This window comes from Passer domesticus, chromosome Z (genome assembly GCF_036417665.1).
Source record: "Passer domesticus isolate bPasDom1 chromosome Z, bPasDom1.hap1, whole genome shotgun sequence".
Taxonomy (NCBI): domain Eukaryota; kingdom Metazoa; phylum Chordata; class Aves; order Passeriformes; family Passeridae; genus Passer; species Passer domesticus.
In genome coordinates, this window is record NC_087512.1 from 1,969,054 (window position 1) to 1,987,748 (window position 18,695).

The 18,695-nt window shown below is 39.9% G+C and overlaps 1 protein-coding gene across 3 annotated transcripts in view; it reads left to right on the top strand.

The window, feature by feature from the left end:
• Nucleotides 1–15,079, top strand: part of SMAD2 (SMAD family member 2) — a 50,234-nt gene extending 35,155 nt beyond the window's left edge. For all 3 annotated transcript variants that reach the window (XM_064403310.1, XM_064403312.1, XM_064403311.1), the window contains 7 exons: nt 340–474; nt 3,557–3,631; nt 5,220–5,273; nt 6,339–6,551; nt 8,247–8,384; nt 8,541–8,685; nt 13,089–15,079. In XM_064403310.1, the coding sequence (XP_064259380.1) occupies nt 340–474; nt 3,557–3,631; nt 5,220–5,273; nt 6,339–6,551; nt 8,247–8,384; nt 8,541–8,685; nt 13,089–13,212 (884 nt within the window). In that variant the 3' untranslated portion in view covers nt 13,213–15,079. The remainder of the gene's footprint in view (nt 1–339; nt 475–3,556; nt 3,632–5,219; nt 5,274–6,338; nt 6,552–8,246; nt 8,385–8,540; nt 8,686–13,088) is intronic.
• The last annotated feature ends 3,616 nt before the right edge of the window (nt 15,080–18,695 follow it).

The following is an 18,695-nucleotide window of genomic DNA, read 5'->3' on the forward strand; positions in this document are numbered from 1 at the left end:
AGTTTTTAATAGTAAAATTACTGAAAAATCTTTACAAATGTGTTTATAAACACTTTCAGGACTGCTACCAGTTTCCAGCTGGCCAGGTGCAATTCAGACTGGGTAGGACAAAAAAGTAGATTCACCTTTACTAATGTGGAATAGTCTTATTTAAGGCATCTCAGGAATCCCATCTCTTCCAATAACTAGCTGTGCAAATGTAGTACTAGCAGTGCTGGGTTTCAGACGATTTCAAAATGTCTGAAGAAACTCTTAGATGTTTTAGATTTATTTTTTTCATTTTAGCTCACAAAATTGTGTATTTTGATTACCAGTGATTTTTGAATTTTGCCTTTCCAGTCTTGCCTCCCGTGCTCGTGCCGCGGCACACTGAGATCCTAACGGAGCTGCCACCTCTGGATGACTATACCCATTCCATTCCTGAGAACACTAACTTTCCAGCTGGGATTGAACCACAGAGCAATTACATACCAGGTATTTTCTTAACTCCCACTCTAGACAGCATGTTCTGACATTGTGCCACTGGAACAAAGATGATAATTTCATCCTTGTAAATGGTCAAATTAATTGAAATATGCACCACTAAATTAGATTTTGTTGATTTGGTGTATTAATTCGAGTGGAAATACCTAAACACTGTTGTTTGCAGAACATGATCCTGCGTGAAACCATATTGCTGTCATTTCACAATAGCTGACTTGGTTTCTAGCTTGTTTGAGACTCAGAATGCTAGTAAGTCCAAAGCAGATCTTCACCTTCTGCTTTAGGCCTCTTTCACAAACATGCAGGGGTTGCCAAATGCTGTGCATTTGAGACTGAGTAATAAACTGAAGCTCAATCTCACCCTATGTAATATATGGAGAAAACTTTTAAGTTGCAAAGCAGTGACTTAAAAAGTGTCTTGATCTGTAGTTCACATCACAGCAGTAGTCTGCTTTAGCCTTTTGCTACTATTGTGTGCATACTGTTTCATTTTTCTAGTATGAAAGAACAACCTAACAATATTGAACTGGTAAAGAATTTCTCTTCCCTCTCTTTTCCCCTCTTTTCCACCAGCAAACAACAATGCTAATCTGCTGCACCTGAAACCCTGTTACCCTCATTGAAACATAAAATCAGTGACCTTTTTTTCCTGCCCCAACTTCCTGTTTCCTATCTCTTCAGGAAGTCACATGGAGTGTAAAACCAAGTAAAGCTGAAGCTTGCTTGTAAATGTTTAATGCATTCATGTTACAAATAAGCTGACAATTCACATCTGGAGTCTCTGAAAGAATTAGATGACTGCCTCAAAACTCAAATATGGGCAATGTACACATTGTACATACACTTCTTAAGCAGAATGTTGCTTGTGTTTTCTTTAAATATATCCAAGAATAGAAATGGCATTAAACAATCAATTAATTTAACCTTTCTGTTTAATTTTGGCCACGTCTGTTTCCACCTTTACAGAGCAATTTTAGGTGCTAGAAGATGGTGTTGCTTTCTTAACTTGAGTATACTTTTTAAACTCAAACTGAGGGCTTTTGGTAAGATTTGCAAACAGCTTACTGGAAAGCCACTTTCTGCAAATCCAGTGCTATGGAAATGAGCTAAAGTAGTTATGTGCAGGAAGTTTGCTCAAGGTGATTGTAGGAATTCACATGATCTTCAAATCATGTTTATGCAGGTAACCACACCTCCTTCTCTTTGTCACTGACACCCTCCTCCTGTGCTCATATTGTAATATCTTACTTTATTTGACCTTGCTGACTTAATCTGGAATGCTTGGCTGGGTTCTGATAAACCCTGCGTGCCTTGACAGCCTTCTTCAGAGCACCGTTTTCTTCAGTGGTGGGGCAGGCTCACATCTGGTAACTTTGTACCCCAGTCTCAGTACTTGATCTGCAAGAGAGCTTGGTGGTCATGAAGGTGCAGGGTGGCCGTGGGGAGCTGCATGTTCCACTTCGGGTTCTGGGTGGGCTGAGCTGCATCATCCGCACTTCTGGCAGCACTCAAGCTCTGCTACAAATTTTTGGTGCCCCACCTGTGTGTTCATTTCCAGCTGTGTGGTGCTCAGCCTCTGACCCTGAACTGCTAATAGTACTAGGTAGAGTAAATCTTCTCTGTTTGGGCAGAGGCTAGATATGGAAAATCATCTGTGCCAAAGAGCCTAGATTAGCAACTGGAAACAGGAGTCGTGGGTTGGATTGGAAACGTGTATTGACCTTTTGCCACAGCTGTGGGCTTAGCTATAGCTAATGATTTGGAGAAGGGTGGAGTCCCTTTAATCACAATGAATGCTATAAAAATCTTTGAAATGGATGTGATTTTTGTTATTATATTTCTTACTAGTGAAGATTTTCTTTAATTGTCCTTTTAAATTTTCACTTGAATTCTGTCATGTCTATATTTAGCACACAGAATGAATCAAAGATAAAATTCTCAGTTCATTTTAATTTAATCAACTGACTTAATCTAGTTTCCTCTCACTGGTTTCCTTCTGATCTCACAGTATGCAGTACATCTCATACATGGTGCTTGTTATAACTTTATTTTATTTCTTAAACAAAAAGGCTTTATCTTTAAATTTCTACTGTTTGGTAATAATGTAATTAAAGTTGTTTAACCCCTGGAAGTTTCAGAGACAATTCTAAGGTGATTGTAGAGATTGTTAGCTTCAAACACTTTCACCAAAGAAACACAGGTTTTGCCTATAATATGTAGGAAAAGACATTTGCCCAGTTCAAAGAAATTTATTTCCTGAAAGGCAGTTGGTTAACTCGTTATCTGGATTACAAAGAACATTATGAGTGGAGAAAAGGAACATGCATACTCTCCTGGGTTTTGAAGATCTTTCTGAGGAATTAGACACAGTTTCTGGTATCAGAATGCTTCAAAGCTGGTACTGAATTTACTTTGGTCTGTGAAATTCTGTCTTTAAAGAAAGCTAGTTAAAAGAGTAGATGATAGTTTTAATAGAGTTTAGAAGTATTAGTAGTAATAATTACAGAACTCGTGCAGTGTTCTAAGTTAATATAGTTATAAATGAGTCAAATCAGCTGTTGTGTATGGAGGAAATACATATTTGGGGACTGAACTGAAAAACAACCTTTAAATCTAGCAACTTCAGTGAGGTGTGGGAGGGTATCTGATCTGATGGTTATCCTACATAAAGACAGCTCACATTATTTTTTTGTGGAAATCACCAGATGGTTTTTTTCATTTGTACTTCTACTAAATATGAAAGCTGTTGATCACAATTGCAAAATTGTTACTCGTTGTAGTGACAGCATCTTGTCTTAAACGGAACAAACAAGTATTCTGGTATTTATATAATGTATTTCAGCAACTGACTGACATACAAAAGAAGATACATTTTACATACCAATAAAGCAGGTAGCATGTTTGAAGTCCTACTGTAAGAAAAAAGGGACAGCAAAATGACATTCAGTTTCAGTCTTCAGGTAGGTGTAATAGAGCTTGTGAAGATGTCATGACAAAATGCACAAGACTTAGATCTTACAGAAGTTTGCCTAATCATTTTACAAATTGGCTGATTTTTCTTTTTTTTTACAAGAAACACCTCCTCCAGGATATATCAGTGAAGATGGAGAAACGAGTGACCAACAGCTGAACCAAAGCATGGATACAGGTAACATTTATTTTTCATCACTTTCAAGGCTTTGTATTGCTAGCTCTGATCCCTCTGCACAGGAGCATGAATCCAGTCCAAAAGATGATTACAGTTTTCCTCTGTAAAACTTTGTGTTTTATGCCTAAAATACCACTTTCAGTCTTTAATGAACAAAACAATCTTTTTCCCAGGGAAATGCTTTTAAAACATTCTGCGACATATTAAGTATATTACATTTGTTCTGTAACAGAAGCATACAAGTCTAATTAAGACTTCACCAGAAAACCCTTAAAATAGATTTTAGTAGCTAATTGGTTTCAACCATTCCCCAGCAAATAGGTTCATTGAAACACAATGTCTGTTGGCCTGAACAAGGTATAGACAGTCTGTGTTCTGAGAACCTGTCTCTAACTCTGACAAACTTACCACTTCTGCCATGTTTCAAATTAATTCTTGTGTGGAATGTTCTGTGGCAAACTTAAGAGCATTTGTATGCAAGGGTTTCTAGATAATGTGGCTGACCTTAGACTTGGACAAAGCACAGTTAATGTGCTGGGTAAGAACCTCCTGCTGTGTGTTGGCAGACTTGAGTGTGCTTGGTTAGCTAATGTTAGCAACCATTTTCAGTAAGCTGGAATCCGCTGCACCAGTTTCTGTAAGAACTGCAATATTTTCCCACTATGTGACAATAAATACCTTAATTAAAACAGCCTGACATCAGCAGTCACTGTAGGAATGTTTCTGTGAAAGCCTTTCTGTATTTTGCCACCTTGTGTGCAAATTGTGTTGGAGAGTTCATGTTTTTATGAGTGCTTAAATACCTCCTTCTGGGAAAGAATTATTTCCTCAAATGAGGAAATCTAGCTTGCTCTTTTCTGGCAATCATAGAATCATAAATTATAGAATGGTTTGGGATAAAAGGGACCTTAGAGACCGTCTCTTTCCACCAGGGACACCTTCCACTACCCCATGTTGCTCCCAGCCCTGTCCAGCCTGGCCTTGGACACTTCCGGTTATGGGGCAGTCACAGCTTCTCTGAGAAACCAGTGCCAGGACCTCACCATCCTCGGCATAAAGATTTTTTTTTCCCAATATCTAATCTAAATCTCTCCTCTTTCAGTTTGAAACCTTTCCCTCTTGTCCTGTCACTACCTGCTCTTGTAAACAGTCGCTTTCCAACTTTCTTGAAGGTTCCCTTCAGATACTGGAAGGTCTTTTCCAAGATAAACCTTTTCCTGTGAGAACAGAGAGGCAACGTCTTGCTTGTCTCATCAACTCTTTCTTACCTGTTTTTTTACTGAAGTTGGGAGTCACTACCTTCTTACTGGAGAAGTGCATAAATAAGGTTGAGAGTGTGCACGAACTGGCAGAGTTCTGCCCAATACAATGCTAACTTAATTGAGTCTTTACAAGGAGGGGTGGGTACCCAGAAGCCTGGAAGATTGAATGAAATCCTAATTCAGAGTAAGTGTGTGATACTCCAGAAAACTGAGATTTCTTGCTCTGAAAAACTTCAATGAAAACCTGATGTAGATAATGGTTATGCCTACTGATCTGAAATAAGAAAAAACATGTGCTCTGAAACCTGTCTGTCTTGCTTCAACAGGATCTCCAGCAGAGCTGTCTCCTAGTACTCTCTCTCCAGTTAATCATAGCCTGGGTAAGCTGGAAATACTTACAATTATTTCTCCATGTGTAGTGACTCTTCATTATATATGTAATTACTTTAAAAGTGAAAATGTGCTGTAAGAAATTAAGAGCTATATTAAGAGGTCACAGTTGTGTTGGCTTCCTGATGTTAAGCATAATGGGGCTGAGTTAATCATTTTTTAACAATTACTCTGTTTCTGTACCTGTTGAGCTCGTAGCAAAGAGAAAGAGTGATATCTTTGTGTGTGCAGGAATAGCATTTATAAAATGAATAGTTTAAAAGGATGTTTGCCTCTCCATAATGCTGCCCAGACTTGCTATCTCCCTTGTGTGTGTGTTTTGCAGCTCTTCTCATGTACTGTTTCACCTGTAACCACAGCACAGTTGTTGCTCCCACATTAGTAGCCCACCTGCTTTGATCCAGTGCTATTGTTGTGTGTCTGTGTAAGTGCCACAGGAAGATCAGATTGCCATGGGTTTGTTTAGGGAATGGTGACAGGATGTGACAGGAAAATGCAGAACGCTGAGTAAGTAATTAGGGTAGGTAAAAAGGGGAAGCAGTGAAGAAAAAAACTGAAGGTACACAGGGAAGATTCTCTATTAGGGGACAATAAAGTAGCTTAGAACTACCTTTATCTAAAGAGACAGTGTAATACAAAAGAACATGATTTTCATTTTCTTTTTTTCATTTTTGTTCAGTGTTTGATAGTTTAATCTTTCCTTTAATGCTGCCAAAATGTTTGCAAGCTACAGAAAAGGCAACAGGAATGTCTCAACGTCTGGCGCTCAGAGCACCATTAGCTTAATCATTTTGCCGAGCAAAATGCAAGTACTGAACTAAATGAGCTGTGGTCAGATTAGATCATCCCTTCTTCCCCTCCTCCTTCCCTTGTGTGGAAGATTGAATTCCATTCTATTTACTGAAGAAGGTAAAAAGGACAGCAAGCAAAACATAGTTTGAGTAGTTTGAGGAGACCACTGCTGTCATTTCTGGGAGAGATAAATAGCAGGGTAGATCGATCTACTGTCAGCCTCAAAATCTGTGTTAAGTTTGGTTTTTAAAATTTTTTTTTAGACTTGCAACCAGTTACTTACTCGGAGCCTGCGTTTTGGTGTTCAATAGCATATTATGAGTTGAATCAAAGAGTGGGAGAAACCTTCCATGCGTCTCAGCCTTCCCTGACTGTAGATGGCTTTACAGATCCATCAAATTCAGAGCGATTTTGTCTAGGTCTGCTTTCCAATGTAAACAGAAATGCTACAGTGGAAATGACAAGGCGACATATAGGTAAAGATCTCTGATCTTTTAACTATTTAATTTCATTTTGTCGGTTAAATTATCTGGAATGACCCAGGTAGGTTCCTTTCACCCTTGTGCAGCCAGCCATCAGCCGTATCTCTCAGGGCTTGTCAAGGATAGTTTGGTATCTCTGGCTGAGAACAGAAGTGGAAAGACACAGAGTCACTGCTTCTGAAATTATGGAGAAACATAGCAGCTTCTGCTGCTGAAGCAGTTTGAACTGGGAAGAGAGGTAGTGATGGCTGGAGCTGAAAGGAGCTGTTTTCCTCACTCAGTAGCCCCATACACAGCTGTCACGCTCAGGGCAGCACAGGAGGAAGCCACTCTGCTGTGTGGCACTCCTGTGGCTCACGTTGCTGTTCTTGCCTTCTGGAAAATGGTGGCGCACCAAAGCATCCCAGGGGGCAGATTTGTGGCTCCTAGCATTCTCAGTGGGCCACTCTGCCCTGGGCAGCATTTATATTCAGAATTGCTTGTAATTGAAATCTAAGCTTTAATTACAAAATATTCCCATGTTGCTTAGTTTATTGTAGTTTATAAAATGCAGAACAGACACTGATAGAATGAAATTCTGAATTCTTCTCTGAAATGGGAAAAGCTGCTATTGCGGACCCATTGTTTTGACATGATTAAGGTTTTCTTTGTAATGGTTAGTCAAAAATGTTGTTTTCCACAATGCAGTGTCTTGACTTTGGGTTCTTCAGTAAACTACCTTAACTTTCATTAGCAACATTTATGAGATTTTTTTTGTTATTGTTGTTATTTTTACTTGCAGTAAAATTTCAACCTCTTCTGTAGAACCGACTCCTTTTATGCCAAGTCCAAATGCCAAATCCAAATGCTTGTCTAATAAAATTTTAGATGTGCAGAAACCCAGGCTGTGCCTGTACTCACTGGTCAAAATGATCAATGGTGAGGAAAAGCAAAAATCCCATGAGCTCTTACTCTTTAATAGAGGGAGCTTACATTTTGTTTGAAAAATAGTTTTAACTAAAAGGCGAATGGAAACTGTGGCCTCTAAAGTATCTGTTAATTATAAATAGTTCTCTCTGGGAGATCAATTGCACATTATTTACTTTCTGCTAGAAATAAACCGTGCAGATTTGTTTTCCACTCAGAGAGACAGAACAAAGTAACAGTTTAAAGGTGGAAAATTGAGATTTTTTTTCACAGTTTTTTTTTTGTAATAGGGCTAAATGAAGTCATATTGTTTTTGTTAAAGCAGCACAGGGGTATGCAGTGGGTTGTGAAATAGTGTGGGTGTATTTAAGTAGAGAGTGTTGCAGTGGTGATCTTGTGTTTTCTCTTTTGACCATAGTGGCCTGTGCTGCTTCACATACATTGCTTTAATATTAGCACAAGTTTTAATTCTGTTTTTATGAACACTGCTTCTGAGCTTGGATTTGGTTGCAAGCCATTATATGGCTGGAAAAGGCTCTTTCACTTTCAACCAAAAATTATTCTGCTTTTCCTTCATATATTGCACATTCATGGAAGAAAAATGCAGTTTAATTGTGTTCTGCTCCTGCTGCAGCTATCAGCACAGCAGTGAGGTTGTGTAGATAATTGATTTCTGTTTGTGTTCTAAAGAAAAACCTTGGCCTTCTCTGAGAAATAAACCCCCTTGTTCCCTAATCTGCTTGTGTCATACCATAACTGGAGTTCCTTTGGATTTTACTGCAGGCAGGGGAGTGCGTCTGTATTACATTGGCGGGGAAGTTTTTGCCGAGTGCCTGAGTGATAGCGCGATCTTCGTTCAGAGCCCCAACTGTAATCAAAGATACGGCTGGCATCCTGCAACTGTGTGCAAAATTCCTCCAGGTTAGTGGCCTACCAGAGGCCTCGTGTGCAAATACCCAGTGCACGTGTTCACTTAAAGACGTTTGCTTTCCTTTTTCATAATTCCTTCGTAGATTCGGGCTTCTGTGTAGCAAATGCAAGTGTATTCACTGACTGTATCTCTTCGACTCTTTATAGGATGCAATCTGAAAATCTTTAATAACCAAGAATTTGCTGCTCTTCTGGCTCAATCTGTGAATCAGGGCTTTGAAGCAGTTTATCAGCTTACTAGAATGTGTACCATAAGAATGAGCTTTGTCAAAGGATGGGGGGCTGAATACAGGTAAGAAAAAAACCTCCTTTGTTCTTAAATTTAGAGTTAATAGTTTTTGTTCTTTCACCAGTAAACCATGTCCAGCTTGAAAGCCATACATACACACTTCTTGCTGCTATTCTGGAAATGCTGTCTGCAAATTGAACCCATATTTTCCTTTTTTCACCCCCTCAGCTATGGAACTGCTAAGTTGCAAACTCCATAAACTGATTTTAGTGTTGCATTGAAGCCAATTGTTGAGCAAGGGATGTTGTCAAAGTTCCTTTCCCTTGCTCAGTCCTGCTGGCTTGCATGTTGTGGTGAAATCCACGCCATCGTCTCAGAGTTCCACAGTTTGTGCTGTGAGATTATTTGCTGTGTGTTAGACTTGCAGTCATTCTGGTCTCTGTCCTGTTCTGCATGTAACGCGAGTTCCTTAGGCTGTGGTGCAGGATGGGGTTGGTGGTGCCCAACGGAGACTTGCAGTGCCTCTTGCAGAATGGAATAGCTGGAGAGCATCTAAGGGATGGCAAGTATTTTGGAACTTGCAGTGGAAAAAGCTTTGCAGGACTAAGATGACTGTGTTTATGTAGTAAAACTTCTAAAAACAGTTCTTTGAGTGGAAAGAAATAGCATTCTATCTGCTTTTGAATGGATTCCAATTGTGTTCTCTATTAGCACAAATGAAAAGTGGTAGTTGAGGACAGTGCCTGTTTTTAATGCAGTATGGAAATTCAAGAACAAAAGGAATTGACTTCTAACTGAGCAGTTCTAAGGATTTCATTATTTTGGAGAGCTAGACCTGTGGTTTTAAACAAATATCTTAAACCTCTCTAGAAACTGTCCACTGAAAGAATGAAGTCTGACATGTCAATATCCTAATGCAAGGCATAATGATTTTTTAAAAGCCATATAATTTCTGCAGTTGAATAATGGTGTGTAGGCTCCACTTGGGTTGATTCCTTTATCTTGAAAGCTCTTGAAATACATACATGTAAATAGAAGTGTCAGTATGTGGGGGAGGTTTCTCAGCTAAATGAAGCCAATTTTGTAGTAGTCTAATGAGATGAAACGAGAAATTTGAGTAATGGAATAAATTGGTACCTCTTTGTTAGGAAGAGGTACACAAGAAAAAAATCTGGCTCAGGTTTAAAGAGCTATTGGATTTGGCTCTGAAGGAGTATGTATACACTTAGGCATAATTAAATACAACATTCAAATCTGAGCAGAAGAAAGGCTTAATCAGTCAGATTATATAGAGGCATTTTGAAGTAAGTGCTGGTTTAAAACTGTGAGGAGGCTTTTGTTAAAGTTACTTCTGAGCGGAGTGAATGTTGGTGGTTGGTCTATAAACTGTTTGTAGACCATAGGATTGAAAAAGCTGCAGTGGTAGCACTGCCAAAACAGCACAAAAACTGGTTACTGACTCATACTGAACTAATTTCTTTGCACCTCTCTTTAAGATGATGCTAATAAATTACTGATACACAAAGCTTGCAAATATGCTGCAGTTGGGATTAGAGCAAGAAGAGGTGGCTCCAATGACACAACCTTGAATTTAAATTAATGTGGCCTGACTTGTTGAAATGGATCAGGAAACACTGTAAACCCCATCACTCTTGTTAGAACATCTGTGCTTCATTATTATGTGAAAAAAAAAAAAAAATTGTCATAGAACAGGCTTAGGCAAAGGCAAAGCATTACTTGCATTTTAAGCATATGTGCATAAATGTGCAGGTACGGCAAGGTGATACGTTTTATAGGCTTGGTAGACACAATACCTAACAAAGCTTTTTGTTTTGTTACATGTTGGCCCAAACTGGGGATGGTGGAAGTTCTGATCACCAATGATCAGGTCAAATGTTCATGTTAGCACAGGAACTGTCCAGGTCCAGGATCATCTTCTAAAGAAAGTTCAGCAGAGGTAATTAGTAATCTTTGAACTGGAAATCTTTGGGTTAAGAAGCTGAGTTTTTAGCTTTAAGATAGTTGCTCAGTGACTGTCGCTATTTTACCAGTTTCTACCAGCATGGTGCAAAGGGAGGATTGTTGAACAGAACAAGTTGTAAAATTTTGAGGAATTGTGTTGTGAAACACATTGTAGAAGAGTTGACAGTGGTGGAACAATGAACTTCCTTCTTTGGGAGAGGATTCAAGAGTAAATGGAACTATATTTCATTTCCTGTGGTTTTAGATTTGTTTTTCTGATGTATCACTTGGTTATGGCATAGGCATTTGGGGCTAAGATAACTGTTTTGTAGAGTGCTGAAAGAGCACAGACCCCAGCTGCTGTCTTCTAGAAAATGTGAAACTTTTGAAATCAATCTTCACTATCTTAATCTTTCTGCCTTTTCAGTTCCTCTGTTTATATAAACAGATTTCCTTAAAGCAAAGGGCTGCAGTGCCAACAGTAAAAATGGAGGAGCTCGGTTTGTGTCTGACTAATCTACTGCCTTTGAATCTTTGGATAGCTGGAATTACTACAAAAAAACTGGCTTAGCAACCATAGTCTTGCCAGTCTGGTTAGGGAAAACTCCCATGCCTAGAGAGGGTACAGTGAAACAGGATTTCTCAAGCAGAGTTCGTTTTGTCCAATACTGATTTCTTTACTTTGGAGATGAGAAGGAAGATGTTTGAATAACAGATCTGGGAAACAAAGGTGTATGGGAGAGAGAATAAAGCTTTTACGGTTGTCAGTCCTTCAGCTTTGCTGAAATTTGCTATATGGTGTTTCAATAAGGGTTTCTATTGTGGAAAATTATAGGCAAGTTAGTGTAAAAGACAAGGGAAACCCAATTTCTACTTCAGTTGTTTGTGTGAGGATGTTATAGTACAAAACACATGTAGAAGTGTAAGATTACAGGAAATCAGAGATAAAGTTTGGTGTTCCTTTGAGATACCATCAGTTGACTCAGTATAACCACACACTGTGTTTTGATACAGTGTTTCTGACATCTACCAATTTCCTTGTAAATTTTTCATGTAGTTTACTCCAAAAAGCCAGAGCTTATGATCACCATAGCATTGTGGTGTTGGCCACAATGACAGTGCAGAGCCAAGGGTTTCTATTCCATATTTCTCAGTAATTGTCTACAAAACTCAAATCCAGTTATACATGCAGATCTTTGAAAGGTTGAGATACAGCTGCACACAGGTGTTTGTGGTATGGACAACCTTTACTTATGAATTTCTTTGTAGAAATAAGGCTCTTGGTGTGGCACTTGGAAAAAATACTTGTTATTATTCTCCAGGGTGAAATATTCTTCATGTATTATGGACAAGCATGTAATTATTTATTTGTCTTACATATGTGAAGTGCTTTGCAGTTCTGGGACTTTTTTTTCTGGAAAAAGTTTAGTTACAGTTATGGTAATGGTTACAGACTTTTATCTCTGTGTACTGGATATGGATGGAAACATATTTAATCATATGATGCAGAATTTTGTGGCAGCTGAACCTGCTTTCTGACTGTAGTGGGTTGACTCTGGCTAGATTCCAGGCAGCCACCAAAGTAGCTCTCTCACTCCTGTCCACAGCTGGAGAGAGAGAATAGAGCAAAATGATCATGAGATAATGACCAGGAGAGACCCTCACCAAATACCATTTGGGAAAAACAGGCTTGAATCAGAGTTATTGAATGAATTATTGCAACCAGAGCAAGATAATGAGAAGTAAAATAAGACCTAAAATACCTTCACCCCTTGCCAGCTCTACCTTCTCCCCCAGCTGCAAAGGGAGGTAGGAATGTGTGTCCTCTTCAGGTGTTGTTCCTGCCACTGCTCAGGGACAGAAGTCAGAGTCCTCCCCCTGCTCCAGTGTGGGGTCCCTCCCACAGGAGACAGTTTTACATGAACCTCTCCAGTGTGAGTCCATCCCATGGGCAACAATTCTCCATGATCTGCTGCACTGTGGATCACTCTTCCATGGAGTGCAGTCCTTCAAGGACAGGCTGCTCCAGGATGGGCTCCCCTCTCCACAGGCCTCCCACAGGCTCACAGCCTCTCTCAGGCATCCCCTGCTCTGGCATGGGCTCCTCCAGGGGCTGCAGGTGCATCTCTGCATCCCTGGTGCCCTCCATGGGCTGCAGGGGAATCTCAGCTCTGGCACCTGGAGCAGCTCCTGCCCCTCCTTCTCCACTGCCCTTTGTGTCTGCAGAGTTGTTCCTCTCACTTGTTCTCACCCCTGCTCTTCTGTGCCCACAATTAAACCTGAGCAACAACCTAATTTTTTTCTTAAATCTGTTCTCCAGAGGTATCACCATTCCTAACTGGCCAGCCTTGACCAGCAGCATGTCCATCTTCAGAGCTGCCAGAGGATATCTCTGCCAGACATGAAGGAAGCTTGTGGCAGCTTCTGGCAGAAGTCTCCCCTGCTACCAAAACCTGGTGACACCAACCCCGTGGAGTGACTTCTCCCTATTCTTTGTTTTCTAGGCGGCAGACGGTAACAAGCACTCCTTGCTGGATTGAGCTTCACCTGAACGGGCCTCTACAGTGGCTGGACAAAGTATTGACTCAGATGGGCTCCCCTTCAGTTCGCTGCTCCAGCATGTCCTAAAACTCTCCTCTGTCACCAGTGGGCTAAAACTCGAGTCCAGTCAACAGACTTAATATAACAGCTCGTCTGTCGTAGTATTTGTGTGTGGTCCCCATGAACTGTTTACTATCTAAAAAGGTTTTTTAAAAAGGAAAAAAAAAAAAAGAAAAAGGAAAAAAAAAGAAAAGAAAAAAAGAAAAAACAGCACTTGAGGTCTCATCAGTTAAAGCACCTTGTGGATTCTGTTTCCTATACTCTGATACTAGATGAAAATTTAGTGTATAGAAAAGCCTTCTTCAGAAAGAAGGGACAGTTCTAAAGACTCTTTAATGGTGTTTTTTATTGGGTATATAATTGAGTGTCCTAATGGTTATCAATAACATGAATAGCTAAGTATATATACAGATAATGTATCATGATCTCAAATATCACAGTATTGTGCTGTTCTACATTTTAGTTCCCATAAATAGTAATTTTGGTTTTTTGATTGGGGCAAGTATCTCATGAAATTCCAAGACTTTGCTCCCTTATTCTTTTATATTTTTTAATATAAGCAGGTTTTCAAGTTGTCCTAAACATAAAAAGACTTTCCTTATAGAAAAGCTGAATTTTTTGCTGCGTTCTTAAAGAGAAAGTCCCTCCATTGGAAGGGAAAGAAATGTCTTGAGATTCATCTGTGAAGTCTTAAGATACTTTATATACTTAATGGGGCCTAAAATGAATTCATATTATAAATTCTGAGTGTCCATCACACTAGCAGTCTACTTTTTGATACCCATTTGAGTTGATGCATCTGTTGCCAGCAGTATTGCCAGCAGTGGTGTAATTTGGGACTTTTTTGTACCTTGGATCATTGAAATGAGTGATTTTCTCTCATGGGCTGAGAATTTACCATGGCTTTGGATATTGGATTAAGTGCACAAGATTATTGGCTTACCCCTTATATCTGTAATTTTTTCTTCATTGAATAAGTCTTGCCCCTTATCATGTGTATTTTTTTCATTTTTTCATATGTCACTAAAAATAATGGGGTTTAGTTTTCAAAGCCGTATACCTTGAAAAATTATTTCCCAGGGTAAGCTAGACTTTTTGTTTAGGTTTTAAATAGATGCAGCTTCTTAACATATTTCAGTAACAGAATTTAAATTTCTTATCTGAGTCGCTTTTATAGTTTACTTACACACCAGATCATATGCATTCATTATGTCATAATGGGCCTTGTTATTAAAAGTAGTTGCTTCTGCAAAACCTCTAGGATAGTGGTTGCTGAGGTATGACCAGCAAAGGAGGATTTCCAGGTTCTTCATGACAGTGCATGTTATTGTGAACCCTTGGACACTACAGCTGCACCATATTAAAAATATTCTGAAATATATTCTACAAATAAGTCTGGGTTGGGGATGGGTTGGGAAACTGTATAGAAGGGTTATTCTGACTTGAAAAATACACATCTTACTAACAATCTTGTGATCTAGCTGTCTGTCATTCTTTTGTTATTGTGGCAGTAGCAGGATTGCCTTTGTCTGTTTTTTTTCCATTGTTTCATCAATTACACTAGTTCTGTACTTTGTAAGTACAGCTAGTGATAACTTAGCTTTGAGAACAAAAATGTGGCCAGTGTTACAGCTTTTAATCACTTGACTGAATTGATGATAGTGATGGATATTTTTATGCCATAATGACTAGGGCATAGAAGCAATACCAAAAATCAAGCCTTGAGAAAATGGGCCAGACACCTTTCAAAAATTGGCAAAGCAGTTACCAGTTTGTGCTAGTTTTACCAGTAGACTAATGTATTGGTAGAACTTGTGGACCTAAGAAATAAGCTTCATGCGTGTTGCATTTGCCTAATATGTGAATACACTAATAAAAGTTTTAATTCTCAAAATGGCCGTTTGGTTTTTTTTAATTAATTGCTGCCTATATTTTTTCATCGAAGATCAGGAGTTACCCTTATCCACCCAGTTAAATGACACAAGTGTTCTGCATGTGGTGGGTGGAAAGGTAGTGTTTAGATCCTCATGCCACTTTCCATGCAGCTGTTGTGGAGGTTCTGGATCTGTGTGTGTTTGGTGCTACAGACTCCTACTCCTGATGGAGTTTATTAAATCAGTTGTTTTCTCCCTGCCACAATCAAATTGCATCCTGCTACCTCAGGTGTTTACTTTCACCTGTGAGACAGATAAGATCAACTTGTCTGGATCAGACTTATGTTTTTGAGCAGGTTGCAGCTTGAGTCAGTTGGGTGGCCTAAATCCGTGGTCTCCTTGCTGTGGATTTTTGAATGTGCCTTTCACCTGTGGCAGTGTTAGTCGCTTTCCTTGAACACTGTAGTAACCTTGACTCTGCCTCTTCTCGGGATGGGCACTTCCAAGGAGAGTGCCATTCCCTGCAGACACTGCCTGGATGCAGAGCCTTTCTGGTCTGTGTTGAAGCCACTGTTTTTGACTTCTGCTGGTACCACTGAAATGTTCTCCTGCCATTGCTGTTCCAGCCACAGCTTAGAGGCACAAGGGAGCTTATCTGTGTTTGTAATGTTTACTCATCTGTGTTTCATTTAAGTGCCTTTGGCAGTTCTTGACTAACTTTAACCTACCCCTGTTTCTTAATCCAGTGCCTTTCTGACTTATCCCACTGCTGTTCTGCTCTTCCTCAAAATCATGCAGATGACTGCAGCATTTTAGTGCAGAATGCCTGTGGTACATAAGGAATGTGATGTTTTCCCTCCCCTCTTCTGCCAGTCAAAGTACTGATGTCCAAAATACAAATAAAATGTGATTTTTTTTTTTTCAATGAGGCTATTTCGCAAAATAAAACACCAAGCAAGCAGGGAGTACTCAAGGGGAGATGCTTTCAGTAAAGTGTGGGGAGCCAGCTGCTTACATGTATCACAGAGCTGAAAAAACTGTACAAACTTTGTGTAGTATTGACTTTAATTCCATGAGCCTGGGGTTCTGATCTCTCTTCTCACTAGCCCTGTGTGAGCTTGATTTTCATAGTATTGCAAAGCCAAGTAATCCAGCACCAGGTGGTTAATGTAAACATCCAAACCTAAAAATTATTTTTGAGTTGCATTTTGGCAGCTTGGAGCCACAGAGTTGACTTTTCAAAACCTTTCCTCCAAAGAAAAACTTAATTTCATTTGTAAGTTGTTGCAGGGCTGAGGCTTTGAGAACCATGTGGAGTGCCTGGATTTTTACAGCTTTAAACTGTGAGAATTGGTAGTAGAGTGTCATCATCTCTGCATGTTTCCCCCTTCTTTTTGCACTTGGCTCCTCTCTAGGTGGCAAGATCCCTGCAACAGGCATTCCCTACTCATATTTCAGCATTTTGTGTGGAGTCCTTTGATTTCAGGTGGTGTTACACAAATCTGGAACACCAGGAGAGCTGTGGTGTTCTCGTGTTTTTATTCAGAACATTGTGTTTAACCAGATCTTAACCTCCTTGAGACCAATTGCAGGCAAGAAGAGTAAATAATTTAACTTCAGATGCCATATAAAATTGATAGGGAGAGGTAAAATCTGAATTTGGCTGTCTGGTAGCAAAGGCTGTTGCAGAGGAGCATGTTTTAAGTGCATAATGTAAATATAAATGTCTGCCTTAAGAGGTTCTCTAGTGCTATCAAATTAGTGAGCTAAGATATTTAAGAATAAAAGGTTTAAACTAATAAACACACAGCTAGAAATCACAGCTTATATACTTCATCAGGCTCTTTGTTTCCATGTGTCCAATATTTTTCATGTTGAAGTGGGAGGGTGTGAAATTTGGGGGCTTGATAATCATCTGCAGCTCTGAATAGCTGGCACACTGAACTGTGTTTTGTTTTAGCCTTGAAACTTGTCACACTTCATTGTGGTTACAGTTTTGGGTTTTTTTAGCATTGCAAGCTGAAATTTTACTGCAGCTGGGTATTGAGTTAAAATATTGTGAAATACAGGATTCACTACACTCCGCCCACACAGTGTTTTACTTCAGTATGAAGCACTGTTCTTTTTACCAAAACAAGTTTGGCTAACCTAATTTTGGGGATGCTGAAACTTCAGTGCTAGCTCTGAAGCATTAGTGGTGTACTGTGTTCGTTAAAAAAAATCATAAAAATACTGTCTTTGTTAAAAAATTATAAAAATAGTTTTATAACTAAAAATAGTTATAAAACACACCAGCTGCATTAGCAACTGCTTTTGGAAGGAAGAGAGGAAGTTCCCCGGAGTGAAATCCTGTGATCCCCCTGTCACACCAGCAATTGAAACAGGTTCTGTCCCCACGTGTCTTGATGGAAGTAATGTGCACTGCGCACCAAAGCCTCATATTTTTGTGGTTCAGATGTGCCAGGCCAACGAATCCACACCATCCAGAAAACACGGTTTTCAGTTTTTGTGCCTCTGCCTGGCTAGAGGCAGGGCCCCTCTACGCCTGGTTATCCTTCTTGCCATGGACATATGTCTTGGAGGTTCCTTCAAGGGCATCGGGCATGTCATCATCATCATCATCATCATCATCATACCTGGCAGTTCGGCTATGGGCAACTGGAGCTGCTTTCCTTGTGGTGGAACTTCCTCTCTGAGCCCTGTCTTCCTTCAATTCACACACCCATCAGGCCAGAGCAGCGGTGGATTTTCCATCCCACCTCCTCATGTTCTCTCTGCAATCACACAGGAAGAACCACAGCTCAGCTCGTGGTGTGTACCTTCTCTCTCCATCTGGGGAACGTCTGCGCTGGGTACCAGAGCCTCTGAGCTGTACTGCTGAGATTTGGAGAACGTATTCTTTAATCTCCTCTCTGAGTTTATTGTGATTCTCTTCCATCTTCTAATCTCTGCAGACGTGTTCCCACGTGTTGGGCCATGTGCAGCATCTGCAAAAACTCGGAGCTTCTTTGCCATGTCAGGCACGGTCACATCCCACTTCATTATTGTTAAAGCAGAAGCATATTCATGTGGCCCAAGTCGTACCAGTTTTCGCCACATCATGGATGTACATGGTACCAAGTCTGGATTCCTAGCTGTTATGTCATCTGAGAAGATAATCTCTGCCACTGCCATTTCCCTCAAGTGTTGGATCTCTTGCTCCATGGTCTTCCACTGGGTTTGCTGCATCTGGCTTCTTAGGCCATGAAGGTCCTTCAGGAAAAAGGACTCAGTATTGGCTTCTGATCTTGTGCCAGTTGCTGGCCTTGAGGTTCCTTCCCCTGCGTATTCATCATCCACTGGGCGACAGGAAAGGAAAGGAAAGGAAAGGAAAGGAAAGGAAAGGAAAGGAAAGGAAAGGAAAGGAAAGGAAAGGAAAGGAAAGGAAAGGAAAGGAAAGGAAAGGAAAGGAAAGGAAAGGAAAGGAAAGGAAAGGAAAGGAAAGGAAAGGAAAGGAAAGGAAAGGAAAGGAAAGGAAAGGAAAGGAAAGGAAAGGAAAGGAAAGGAAAGGAAAGGAAAGGAAAGGAAAGGGAAAGGAAGCCTCACCCCCTGCTCCTCCTCTCACTGGGTGCAATTACAAATAAACCTCCAAAACAT